The 14,439-nt window shown below is 36.2% G+C and overlaps 1 protein-coding gene across 1 annotated transcript in view; it reads right to left on the reverse strand.

Annotated features, from left to right (window-relative positions):
* Nucleotides 1–14,439, reverse strand: part of LOC147378137 (contactin-associated protein-like 5) — a 100,852-nt gene that overhangs the window by 21,529 nt on the left and 64,884 nt on the right. The window contains exon 4 of the mRNA XM_086323723.1: nucleotides 6,240–6,383. Coding sequence (XP_086179849.1) covers nucleotides 6,240–6,383 — 144 coding nt within the window. The remainder of the gene's footprint in view (nucleotides 1–6,239; nucleotides 6,384–14,439) is intronic.

Raw genomic sequence — 14,439 nt, forward strand, 5'->3', positions numbered from 1 at the left:
AAGGAAAGATACACCCATTTGAATGCAGAGCTCCAAAGAATAGCAAGGAGAGATAAGAAAGCCTTCCTCAGTGATAAGTGCAAAGAAATAGAGGGAAACAATAGAATGTGAAAGACTAGAGATCTCTTCAAGAAAATTAGAGCTATCAAGGGATATTTTCATGCAAAGATGGGCTCAATAAAGGACAGAAATGTTATGGACCTAGCAGACTCAGAAGATATTAAGAAGAGGTGGTAAGAATACACAGAAGAACTAGACAATAAAGATCTTCATGACCCAGATAATCATGATGGTGTGATCACTCACCTAGAGCCAGACATCCTGGAATCTGAAGTCAAGTGGGCCTTAGAAAGCATCACTATGAACAAAGGTAGTGTACGTGATGGAATTTCAGTTGAGCTATTTCAAATCCTAAAAGATGTTGCTGTGAAAGTGCTGTACTCAATATGCAAGCAAATTTGGGAAACTCAACCATGGCAACAGGACTGGAAATTCCAATCCCAAAGAAAGGCAAAGCCAAATAATGCTCAAACTACCACACAATTGCACTCATCTCACATGCTAGAAAGAAATGCTCAAAATTCTTCAAGCCAGGCTTCAACAGTATGTGAACCGTGAACTTCCAGATATTCATGCCAGATTTAGAAAAGGCAGAGGAAGCAGAGATCAAATTGCCAACAACCTTCAGATCATTGAAAAAGCAAGAGAATTCCAAAAAAATATTTATTTCTGCTTCTTTGACTATGCCAAAGCCTTTGACTGTGTGAGTCACAACAAACTGTGGAAAATTCTTAAAGAAATGGGACCACTTGACCTGCCTCCTGAGAAATCTGTATGCAGGTAAAGAAGCAACAGTTAAAACTGAACATGGAACAACAGACTGGTTCCAAACTGGGAAAGGAGTCCATCAAAGCTGTATATTGTCACCCATTTTATTTATCTTACATGCAGAGTACATCATGAGAAATGCTAGGCTGGATGAAGCACAAGCTGGAATCAAGATTTCCGGGAGAAATATCAATAACCTTAGATATGCAGATGACACCATACTTATGGCAGAATGTGAAGAACCAAAGAGCCTCTTGATGAAAGTGAAAGAGGAGAGTGAAAAAGTTGGCTTAAAGTTCAAAATTCAGAAAACTAAGATCATGGCATCTGGTCCCATCATTTCATGGCAAATAGATGGGGAAACAATGGAACCAGTCACAGACTTTATTTTCTTAGGATCCAAAATCACTTGAGATGGTGACTGCAGCCATGAAATTAAAAAACGTTTGCTCCTTGGAAGGAAAGTTATGACCAACCTAGACAGCATATTAAAAACCAGAGACATTACTTTGCCAACAAAGGTCCGTCTAGTCAAAGATTTGGTTTTTCCAGTGGTCATGTATGGATGTGAGAGTTGGTCTATAAAGAAAGTTGAGTGCCAAAGAATTGATGCTTTTGAACTGTGGTGTTGAAGAAGACTCTTGAGAGTCCCTTGGACTGCAAGGAGATCCAACCAGTCCATCCTAAAGGAAATCAGTCCTGAATAATTATTGGAAGGACTCATACTGAAGCTGAAACTCCAATACTTTGGCCACCTGATGGGAAGAACCTACTTGTTGGAAATGACCCTGATTCTGGGAAAGATTGAAGGCGGGAGCAGAAGGGAACTACAGAGGATGAGATGGTTTGATGGCATCACCGACTCAATAGACATGAATTTAAGTAAGCTTTGGGAGTCGGTGATAGACAGGGAAGCCCGGCATTCTGCAGTTCATGGGGTCACAAAGTCGGACACAACTGAGCGACTGAACTGACTGACTGGTAGAAATGTTCCTTAATAATATCTTCAAAGTATTGGGTGCTTACTGTGGACCTTGGTGGTGGTGGTTTAGTTGCTAAGTTTTGTCTGACTCTTGCGAACTCATGCACTATAGCCCACCAGCCTCCTCTGTCTATGGGACTTCCCAGGGAAGAATACTGGAGTGGGTTGCCGTTACTATCACAAGGGGATCTTCCCGACCCAGCAATCAAACCCGGGCCTCCTGCATTGCAGGCAATTTTTTTTTTTTTTTTACTAACTGAGCTTTACACTGTGCTAACCATATATTAATCATCACAATAACAGTCCGAGGTAGGAACTATTATTGTCTCATTTTACGTATGAAGATACTGAGGTTTGTTAAATTGCCCCAGGCTCCACGACTGAGTGAGCCTTTGAGTAAGATTAGGCGTCTAAACAATTTATCAACAATTATGTAACTATGTTGCTGCTAGGAACACTGTATTGAGAGGACTGTCAGGCTTTCCTGTAGGCCGAGGAGAAATGCATTTTGTGATTGCTTAGCCATTTCAGCCATGAAGTTGGGGGTATCATCACACATGCTTGTTAGCCCAACTATTTGGAGACAAAGATACAGAAGCAAACTGACATGGTCAAATAGCTCCAAAGCCAGGTCTATAAACATAGTCCTGCTAATGGCCATCTGCCTTTATCCCCCCTCCCACTGAAGGTAAAGTCAAGTTATATAAGCATTTCTCCTATGCTTTTCTTTTAAATGAGAAATAATCATTTTAACACCTATAATCAAGACAATTTCAGACAACCTAGTTACTCTCATTGCCTCTGTGAAAGGGGATTCAAAACTCTGAAAGGAGAGCTCCAAGAAAGTGGCATTTGTGATGAAATAGAAGATATGAAATTAATCATTTTCAGGAAACTTGCAAGGCAATATATTTCTTATATTATGTATATAATAATCTACATTACAGGTACTGTACACACACTTCAGTGGACCATTTATTTTCTGATTGTTTGTTATATGGTACTATATTAGCATAGTGTGGAAGATTTGAGGTAGAAAAGTGAGGTGTTTTTTATGTCTACTTTAAGCTGTTAGTTTTACTGTGTCTCGGGATGTGGAGGATCGTCTTGTAGTCAAATCAAGCTATAAAGACTAAATTGAATTATCCCCATGGAACAGCTGTTAAATCTCCAGGGAGTGGGCAGGTCCCACAAGAAAGGAATGATGAATTGCAATGGGGATGCTGCAGAAATGCAGCCTGCCAGAGAGGGTTCTGTGCTGGATGTGGCTTGTGCTTCTTGAATTACCTTTTGTAACTGATGGGTATTACCTTAAATTTGTTGCCTGATTTGTTGATTCCCTGAGTCTCCTGCTCAACTCCAAACTTTTTCAAACTCAGTAACTGCGAGAGTCTGTGAATACTAGCAAAGGACAAAAACGTCATCCTTCTCAAAAGCCCTTACTTAGCACATCTGTGGTTAGTGACTTGCAACAAAGCTGATTTTGTAGTTGATACCATGTCTTTGGGGGAAACTGTAAGCCTGAGTAGGGGAATAAAACTGTTTGTACGTGTAATTAATGGTGCAAACAATTCCTTTCCATGTGGAATTCCTAAAGAAAAAAGACGAAGTGTATAAATGTGTGTGTGTGTCTGTGTGTGTAGTGATGGGAAATTTCACCTAAGCAAGGTGATAGAAGCAATTTGGGAGAAAAATAATATGTTTATCCCACCCTTTAAATTGAGAAGTTTAACACTAATGGTTCTTTATCTGCAAAGAACCAAAACTTATTTAATTCCTCCCAAGTGCATTAATGATAAAATAGATTCTTTATGATTCATATTAATAATACTGCCAATTAAACTCTGAGAAATAAAGTATGGTAGTGAAATTTTTGGTAGCTTGGTAAGTGCTACCATATTTTAAAATCAACAAAACATTTATTAAAATTGTAGCTAATGATCCTCTCCAAAAAGGAAATGATGAAAGCTATCAATATTCATAAATTCATGGGATTTTTCCCTCCTTAATCTCCCTGACTTCCCTTTTTTTGCTCTGTATATTCAATGACTTATTATTTAATATATCTTATCATTTAACATGTTTTCAAACATGATTTATGTGTGGAGTTTTCTATGAATGTTGCCAAAGTGTAATACGGAAGACAAATCTGACTTCATATTGGATCTGTTTCTTTTCCTTTAACTTTTATTTTCTGCTGCTTTTACTACAAGTTAACAATGTTGTCCATAGCCTGAAATATACAGGAGAGCCCGTTCTCAATGCTCTGCTCATTAAAGATATAACATTTTTTCGTTCATATAGATAAAAGTTGCCAAACAGAGAATAACATCTGTCTCATTGGAGGTTTGAGGAATACCATGATCTGACCTATGTGGACAGCTGCAATACAAAGGATTTTTACATCAACAAGTGTGCAACCAGCTCATTCCCTCCTATTTTAGCATTAAAAAGTCTAAATTTTAGCTTGGAGAAGATGGTTCTTTGGGGCTCCTAGGTCTGCTGGCTTTCTGAAGAAAGTCGCTATTCCTTGCCCCAAGGCCTCATCTCTCCATTTATTGGCCTATTGTGGGGCAAACAGCGCAAGCTTGGACTTGATAACAATATTGGTTTTATTTATATCTAAGGCTCAGGTTCTCACACTTTTGAAGCCAGTTTGTGAACAATGAAAGTAGCAATGTTTCATTAAGTTCCTTGTGTTCCAATTTGTGATTCCAACTCTTCCCACAATGTTCTGTTCTCTTTTCAGGTGCGTTGACATTCATGATATTAGTCTAAGCTAAACTAGCTCAGTTGGTAAAGAATCCACCTGCAATGCAGTAGACCCAGGTTCAACTCTTGAGTCAGGAAGATCCTCTGGAGAAGAGATAGGATACCCACTCCAATATTCTTGGGCTTCCCTTGTGGCTCAGCTGGTAAAGAATCTGCCTGCAATGCAGGAGACCTGGGTTTGATCCATGGGTTGGGAAGATCCCCTGGAGAAGGGAAAGGCTACCCACTCCTGGAGAATTCCATGGCCTGGAGAATTCCATGGACCGTATAGTCCATGGGGTCACAAAGAATCAGACACGACTGAGTGTCTTTCACTTTCAAACTCCTAGTAGTATGTGACCCCACTGTTTTTGCAGATTAAACTCAATGAAATGGGTATGTTATGAAATATTTGGGGGGAATAATATTGAGGAGCAATGGGCAGAAGTATGCTTTCCTGACCTACGCCTAAACAACATGTCATCAGCTAGTTAGTGCTTAGGTTAATTAGTTAACGAATAACATTAGGACTTCCTAACTTGGTAGCTCAGCTGGTAAAGAATCTGCCTGTGATGCAGGAGACTGTGGTTCAATTCCTGGGTCAGGAAGATCTGTTGGAGAAGGGATAGGCTATCTATTCCAGTATTCACGGACTCCCCTGGTAGCTCAGCTGGTAAAGAATCTGCCTGCAATGTGGATTAGTTGATTAGTTAATTAGTTAATGAATAACCTTGGTATATATGGGTAACATTGCCAAAAGCCTGGAGCCTGAGCCCGGGACAAGCCTTTTAAAATATTATAGACTTTAACCAAACTGTGATTTTCCATAAGCAAGGCTGTTTCTCACGCTGGAATCCAATGGCAACTTGAAAAAAAAAGTGTTAATATATGGAACCTCCAAACATAAAATATTTTTTACACATTATACTTATCAAGGAAAATAAATCAAGATCATTTAAATTCCAACTTTTCCAGGTAGTCCAGTGATCAGATTGCAAGGAGAAGCAGCATCTACTAGTCAATGATAAGGGGGTCTAGTCTTGTGAAAGCTTTTACAATACTGTTAGTTTAATGGACCTCTGCTTCTAGCAGGATGGAGTAGTATGATTATCTCTATTTCTCCCACTAAGTACAACTAAAAACTCTAACATTATATATAAATAAAACCAAGGAAACTTCTAAATGGTGGAAAGAAGAAAGCAAGCATATCTTGGGATCTTGAGACCCAAGGAGCAACATTAAAAATTTAACCTCTGTTCTTCAAAATGCCCAAGTTTTTAACAACAGCAATAAGTAGACAAATATATAATTCACCAGGAATAGAATTTAATAGAATCTGTGGTTCTTTTGCTGCATTTCTCAGGGATAAAAAAAGAGATTCATTCAACCCAGTATAGATTGCAAGCCCCGCCCACAGATGGCACAAACTCATAGCCAGGAATATAGAATTCAGTAGGTAGGGACCTCTAAAACATTTGTTTCCCCCAATTACACAGTTCATACCCACTCACTCCCTACTGTGCCTCTCTCTCTCCAATTTCACCTTGGAGTCTATTTAGACATCCAAGAGTGTGATGTAAACGTATTATGAGGAAGTGCCAGGTGTATGATGGGGAAAGCAAGTCTTAACCACATTGAAGTGTTAGAAATCATCGAGCTGGAATGGATGCTGACTTACCACAGTATAGATCTGATGTTTTCGCCTTTTAGCCAAGTCAATTATGTTTACTCCATTGTAGTAAAGGTTTTCAATACATCCATGGAAGTTTTTCTTTAAAAAGGTCCCAGGTTTGCCTGGTACTGGAATTCCTCCAAAACTAAGCTTTATGGGAAAAAAAAAAAATCAACTTTTAGTTATAAGCTCTAAAAAAGGAGTAAAGGAAAAGGAAAGTAAGCAAGTGAATTTCAGTAGATTCAATTGTAGCATGAGCCAAGTGGCTCAAATAATTATAGATGCCACTTGATTACACATTTAAAAGGATACTGATTAGGCCACGTAAAAATAACTATAATTGCTTGCTTTTTAAGAGCTTATTTTACAAAACTATTTTACATCCTTTCTGAACCCTTCTAATACTAAATACAACAATAATTTACAGAAGGAAGAAAAAAGCAAAGAAAATCAACATCTTTATATTTATCTCTTATGCAAATATCTTAGTACAATCAAAGTAAAACCAAGGGACAAACAAAATATACCTCTATTCAGGCCTAGTTTATTCTGTACTGTATCAAAAACACCTTATCAACACAGCTGTTATGGAAATATTTTATAAAGATGAAAAATAGGAAACAATTCAAATATCTCATACATTTATTTAGAGGGAAAAATTGAGAATTGATATAATAGACTCCTACTTAGTTTTCAATAATGGTGCTTAGAAAACATTTGTTGTAAAGTGGAAAATGAGTGGAATGTTGATTTAAAAATGCAGGAGTTATAGTTGGGAGTAAGGTATGATGTCAATAACAAAAAATGGGCTTACAATTTAGATTGAAGAAATAACACTGAACTATTAATGGCAGTTGTCTCTGGGAAAGCAATGGAATACTATTTATGTTTACCACTTCCCTTTCCAGTACAAATTACTTTTGGAAAGAAAATATTCTTTTTAAAACAAACCTGATCTGTTATGAATATTCTTCCTATTTTAAAACAGAAGCAGAGTAGTTTCTATCATCAGGTTTATCCCAATACCATTTAGTGAGTAACCCAGTTTTTCTTCACTGCTATGAAATGTTACCTTCAGCATATAATACTTAAATCGTATGAATGCTTGAGTATATTTCAGAAAGATTTGTTCTCCCAGTGGAAATGTCTTCTTATATGAATAGCTACAGATTAAGCAAAGGCTGTTTACAGATGTCTACTTTTTCCCCCATAAATTCCACACTATTTTTAAAAATTATTTCTTTATACATTTATGATAAGAATGATTAACCCTGCTGCTCATGTCTATTTTCTATTATTTTACTCTAAGATAATTATTTTATATTTTGCCTTTTTAATTTTAAAACTTAATTTCAGAATAATTTTATTTAAAATAGTCTATTGGAAGTTTGAGAATTAATATGGAATTTGTTATTTCCATGAACACATTTACTTAATGAAGAATGTTGTTTTTTAAATATTTCATCTTCCTATACAAGAATTCAGTGTCTTTTACTATTTTCAAAATATTTTTGGTAAGGCCTCTCACCTAAGGTTATTATTTTACTTTTCTCATTCACATATTCATCATCAACTTAATTCCACTGAATTTCAAGCTTTTAACAATTTCCACTGTATGAAATCTAAAAAACATATTATGCAAATATCAGATCATTATGCTATATGAAACCAGAGTAACATTATATGTCATTTATATCTCAATAAATTCCAGTGTAAATTCCTTGTTTTTTATTAATTAAAAATTTTAATAACAAAATTATATGCCTCTCCTATTGTTTTATCTATCCAGACACCTGTATATTAAATAATATATTTTTTAGCTAATTTCATTGAACTTTTGAAGGTACTAATCATATGAAATACTTAAAATATTTTCCTCTTTTTACAAGCCAATTTTTATACATTTTTTGTTTCATTGTCCTCACCAAAACTTTCTAAAATATAGCCAAAACAACAATAAACAATAATTATGGTATAGAACATTAGGAAAAACAAACAAACAAACAAAAATAATAGTATTTTTGTATACTTCCCAGTATATACTGATTCTGATTCCACATCACATTAAACAGATACTTCTAATCCCATTTTCCACATAAATTATTTAGTTGCTTACTTATTTATTATTTGTTTGAAATGAGGAATGAATGCTCAGTTTTATTCATTGATTGATGTTTCAAAAATTCATGTGACAGAATACAGAGTATTTTGCATTTAATCTGTTGGTAGGTTGAAATATATTAATAGATCATAAATTAATAGATTCTCTTTGATTGAACCACATGTATGTTCTATTTGCCTTGAAATACATGTGCTCCCACTTTAAATTGTAAATGAGTTTCAGCTCTAGTTTTCTTTTGCCAAGTATTTAGATCAAGTCTAAATTTGTCTTTCAGTAAAACTCTGCAAATTTTATCTTTAACTCTACTTAAAAATGATTCATAACTCTTGAGACATATTCTGGAAAACAAAAAAAAAGTGAGTTTGTCAATTCTAAAAATACTTTGTAAAAACATTGCTTCGATAATTTCCTTGTTGATTTATTGTAGTATTCCAATATTTTCAATTTGAGTCATTTGTATTAAAAAAGATTCATTTCCCTTTTGTAAATTGCATAAATCAAATCTGTAAGGTAAAAACAGAGTTGACTATTTGCTCCTTTTATTTATTTTTTAGAACACTTTATTATGTTAGAGCAGCTTTTGTTTCACAGCAGAATTGAGAGGGAGGTAGAGAGTTTTCCCACATACTCTGTGCCCCCAAACATGCATAGTCTCCTCTCCCATTGACAAGAGCTTCCATCAGTGGTTTGTTTCAACTGGTAGACCTACATTCACACATCACGATCACCCAAAGTCCATAGCATACATTATGTTTTACTTTTGGTAGTGTACATTCTATGGGTTTGGACAAATGTATTATTACATGCATCCACCAGTACAGTATCATATAGAACGGTTTCACTGCTGTAAAAATCCTCTTTTCTTTGCTAATTCATCCTTCCCCCAGCCCCTGATTCCAATCCCTGGGAACCATTGATCTTTTAACTGTTTCAATAGTTTCACCTTTTTCAGAATGTCATATTGTTGGAATTACACAGTAAGTAACCATTTCAGATTGGCTTCTTTCACTTAATAATATGAATTTAAGGTTTCAAAATATCTTTATATGGTTTGAAAGTTCATTTATTTTTTTAGCATTGAATAATATTCCATTGCCTGTATGTAGCACAGTTTGTTTGCACATTCACTTGCAGAAAGACATCTTCATTGCTTCCAAGTTTTGACAGCTATGGATAAAGCTGCTGTAATCACTAATGTTGAGGTTTTGTGTGGATGTAAGTTATTATTCTTTTTATAATTTTAAATATATAATGAAAATTTTGTTCATATTTTGGGTCACCTTCAATTTGTGAAAAAAAATTATGTTCTTCTTCACTCAGCTGTGATTTAAGAAAACATTAGGGCAATATTCAAAAAAGATAAAACAATTTTTAAAAAAATTAAGTAGCAAAAAAGAAAAAGAAACATGTTTGAAGGACTTGGAGTAGAGAGTTTTTAAGTCAAACAGTAGGGAGGAGAGTATATATTACAAAATTGTAATTTCCCATTTCATCAAGGAAAGAAAACTCTTTCTAGTCTGGGTGGAAGATATTAGGACAATTAGTGGAGACAAAAGTACCATAGATTACATACTGTGGGACTGTCTTTCTGCTTCTCTTTGGGAGACTGAAACCTGATTAGTGAATGGAGTCAATGTGGATGAAGATCACAAGACAGATTTTGGAAAATGCAAGGAGTTATTTCTCCCCTGATTCCCACAACAGTGATGCCTGTAAGCCTGTTAAAAATGCTTCAAATTTATCATGGCCTCAGAGTGAAACTTAGCTGCAAGAGAGACAGGTTAGCAACAGCTATAGGAAGTAGCAGCATAGAGGTTTCTGAGGGTTGGTTCTTAATGGCCTGATCACTGGAGCACTGTATGAGGTAGACTGCTGAGGTCCCCTGGGCCATGAAAGCAGGATGGGGAATATGGATGGACTGAGGTCCTCAGTGAGTGTGTAAAGTCATACTAGCTCATTTGGAGGTCCAAATGTTCAGGTGACTAGACCTCACAGCCTGAAGCCATCGCAGGTACCATGGACAATGGCTACAGAAGCAGACACTTTATACCCATGCAAGGCTATCCACAAGGCCCCAGTCACTGATTAGTGCATGGAAATGAAAAGAAGGAGCAAGAAGAAACCCCATATAACTCAGTACATACAGAATAGTGCAGTAAATTTTAAATAGGCACTAACTAAATTTCAAATAGGCACTAACATTCTAACCTATCATCTAACCTATCATCAAGGTTAGATTTTTCTGCTACAAAGGAATCAGGGACTGGTGAATATATTAAATTCATGTGGGGAAAGAAGCAAAATTGTATTTCTGCATGTCTGAGTATGAGTGTAAATTTCCAACCTGTTTTATATTTTAAATTTTTCGAGTAGTTGAGAATTTGAAATTATAATTATACTATTGAATTATAGATTTAGTTCATTAACAGATAAGTTAGAATGGAAAAACGTTTTCATATATTACTGATTTTCTTTCCTATGTCTCTAGTAGTAATTTTTCTAAATACTTCATAAATACTTGTAAGCTATACTTGTGTACTTTTAATTGTACATTACTAGTCATATCCCTTAAATCATTTGCATTTATAACTTTATCTGATTTATTATAATTGCAAGAACAAAAGTCAAAATCTTGCTTTAAATTATGTTTTTATCCAGCAAGTCACCCAAACTAAGATCACTGCTGTGCATGACCCGGGATGGTCAAATGATTATAGAAATTATTTGCAAAAAATGAATATTGATCATTTTTAAACTGTTCTCCTGCTTAGCTCAGCTGGCATCTTAGTTTCACTCAAATTCTGAACACTAGCTTTTCTCCTTGAACTCTGCCCATTAGATTACTCATCTAGCAAACCTAACCGGAAAAGCAATGACCACTTCCTTTAGCCTGGCTCCTGATCCCTGAATCCTAGAAAACATGCAACTCACATCAGGACAGTATCAGTCAACATCTAATTGCTAGAAATAAGCTTTTTTTTTTTTTTTTGCATTTGATTGACTATTTAGTATACATACATATCTATTCCTTATAGGCATTTTAAATTAAGGGCCACAAAAATTGGTATTTGTTGTAGTTGTTTAGTCACTAAGTCTTATCTGACTCTTTGTAACCCCATGGACAGTAGCCCACCAGGCTCCTCTGGCTATGGGTTCTCCAAGCAATAATACTATGGAGTGGATTGCCATTTCCTTCTCCAGGGTATCTTCCTGACCCAGGATTAATCCTGCATTGACAGGTGGATTCCTTGCCACTGAGCCATCAAGGAAGCCCCCAAGTAATTTTTACAACAGCTTTCATAGTTTTAATCTTAATTTTTATTTTCAACAGTACTAATTTTTCTATCTCTGCTTTAAGTTTGCATAAATTTAATTGATGTGTCTTTGTCCCAAATTCCAACTTTAAAAAAATAACCATTTTGGTGTTTTCTGCCATAAGAGTGTTAATTGCAAAGCACACATGCCTGGTGTTTGTTTATTAAGCAAATATGAGACTATTAACCATCTGAGGAAATTTAGAAAAATTTTAACTGTATTACTACAACCATAAGGATGATCAATTTTGCTTTGTTCTATTGTTCTTACTAATTTTTGATTATTTCCTCTTTTATGATTTTTGCTATGTAGACTGTGTAATGTTTAGACTTTTTAAAAAATTGACTTAGAAAATAATCCCTAGTACATGGATGCAATTGCAAAAATGACAGAATGATCTCTGTTCGTTTCCAAAGCAAACCATTCAATATCATGGTAATCCAAGTCTATGCCCCGACCAGTAACACTAAAGAAGCTGAAGCTGAGCAGTTCTATGAAGACCTACAAGACCTTCTAGAACTAACACCCAAAAAAGATGTCCTTTTCATTATAGGGGACTGGAATGCAAAAGTAGGAAGTCCAGAAACACCTGGGGTTACAGGCAAATTTGGCCTTGGAGTATGCAATTGAGAGGGTAACAGGCAGGAAGGCCAGGGGTCTCCAAACAGAGGAAATAGCCTGCAAGTGTCAGACATTTTTCTCTCTCTTGAGCACCAGGAGGAAACAAACTAGCGATATTTTTTCCTTCTCTATACAAATTTAAAAGGAGGTTTCTCTTAAAATACAGTGTTTCCATAATGATACCTGGTTTCACCTGAAGTTAACTATTCACAAACCTAGAGATAACCAATGCCTTTTTCTTATGGAAATACTTGTCTTAAGCTATGCTAATGTACTATGCATTTATCCCAAACTCTATCTTCAAGTCAGTTCCACCTCTTGGCTCACACTTTATCTTTATCATACTTGATAAACCAGTATGTTATACTCAGATATTGTTCCCCTAATCTATGTAAATGAAACTATATGTATGGTGGTCTGCCCTTCTTCAGGATTCAAGTTAATCATTTTATGGCCCAGGATAAACCATTTGGTGCCAAGATTATTCCAAAATGCATGTTATGGGTGAGGGGCCTGGTGCCATTCTGAATTTTAAGACATTCCTTTCTTTCATTAACAGACTGCTAGTGACTATATAACATCCAGCTGAAGACTAGCAGGAGAGCACTCTTTCTGCCCCCTTCTGATGCCTATGTCAGAGGCTTTCTCTATCTCCTTTATACTTTAATAAAACTTTATTACACAAAAACTCTGAGCAATCAAGCCTCATCTCTGGCCCTGGATTGAATTCTTCTCCTCCGGGGACCAAGAATCCCGGCGTCTTTGCATGATTCAAGAACAACCTTTCAGAAGGAAGCAGGGCAATGGTCAATAGAGTTCTACCAAGAGCACACACTGGTCATAGCAAACACCCTCTTCAAACAATACAAGAGCAGACTCTACACACGGACATTACCAGATGGTCAACACCGAAATCAGATTGATTATATTCTTTGCAGCCAAAGATGGAGAAGCTCTATACAGTCAGCAAAAACAAGACCAGGAGCTGACTGTGGCTCAGACCATGAACTCCTTATTGCCAAATTCAGACTGAAATTGACAAATGTGGAAAAAACCACTAGACCATTCAGGTATGACATAAATCAAATCCCTTATGACTATACAGTGGAAATGAGAAATAGATTTAAGGGACTAGATCTGATAGACAGAGAGCCTGACTGAAGAACTATGGACAGAGGTTCGTGACATTGTACAGAAGATGGGAATCAAAACCATCGCCAAGAAAAAGAAATGCAAAAAACCAAAATGGCTGTCTGAAGAGGCCTCACAAATAGCTGTGAAAAGAAGGGAAGTGAAAAGCAAAGGAGAAAAGGAAAGATAAACCCATTTGAATGTAGAGTTCCAAAGAATAGCAAGGAGAGATAGAAAGCCTTCCTCAGCAATTAAAGCAAAGATATAGAGGAAAACAGTAGAATGGGAAAGACTAGAAATCTCTTCAGGAATTAGAGACACCAAGGGAACATTTCATGCAAAGATGGGCTCAATAAAGGACATAAATGGTAGGGACCTAATAGAAACAGAAGATATAAAGAAGAAGTGGCAAGAACACACAGAACTGTACAAAAAAGATCTTAATGACCAGATAATCATGATGGTGTGATCACTCAACTAGAGCCAGACATCCTGGAATCTGAAGTCAAGTGGGCCTTAGAAAGCATCACTATGAACAAAGCTACTGTAGGTGATGGAGTTCCAGTTGAGCTATTTCAAATCCTGAAAGATGATGCTGTGAAAGTGCTGCACTCAATATGCTAGCAAATATGGAAAACTCAGCAGTGGCCACGGGACTGGAAAAGGTCAGTTTTCATTCCAATCCCAAAGAAAGGCAATGCCAAAGAATATTCAAATTACCACACAATTGCACTCATCTAACATGCTAGTAAAGTGATGCTTAAAATTCTCAAAGCCGGGCTTCAGAAATACATGAACCGTGAACTTCCAGATGTTCAAGCTGGTTTTAGAAAAGGCAGAGGAACCAGAGATCAAATTGCCAACATCCGCTGGATCATGGAAAAAGCAAGAGAGTTCCAGAAAAACAACTATTTCTGTGTTATTGACTATGCCAAAGCCTTTGACTGTGTGGATCACAATAAACTGTGGAAAATTCTGAAAGAGAATGGAATACAAGACCACCTGACCTGCCTCTTG

Source organism: Bos grunniens, chromosome 2 (genome assembly GCF_055505025.1).
Source record: "Bos grunniens cultivar Pamir isolate PY7600 chromosome 2, Bosgru_T2T1.0, whole genome shotgun sequence".
Lineage (NCBI taxonomy): Eukaryota > Metazoa > Chordata > Mammalia > Artiodactyla > Bovidae > Bos > Bos grunniens.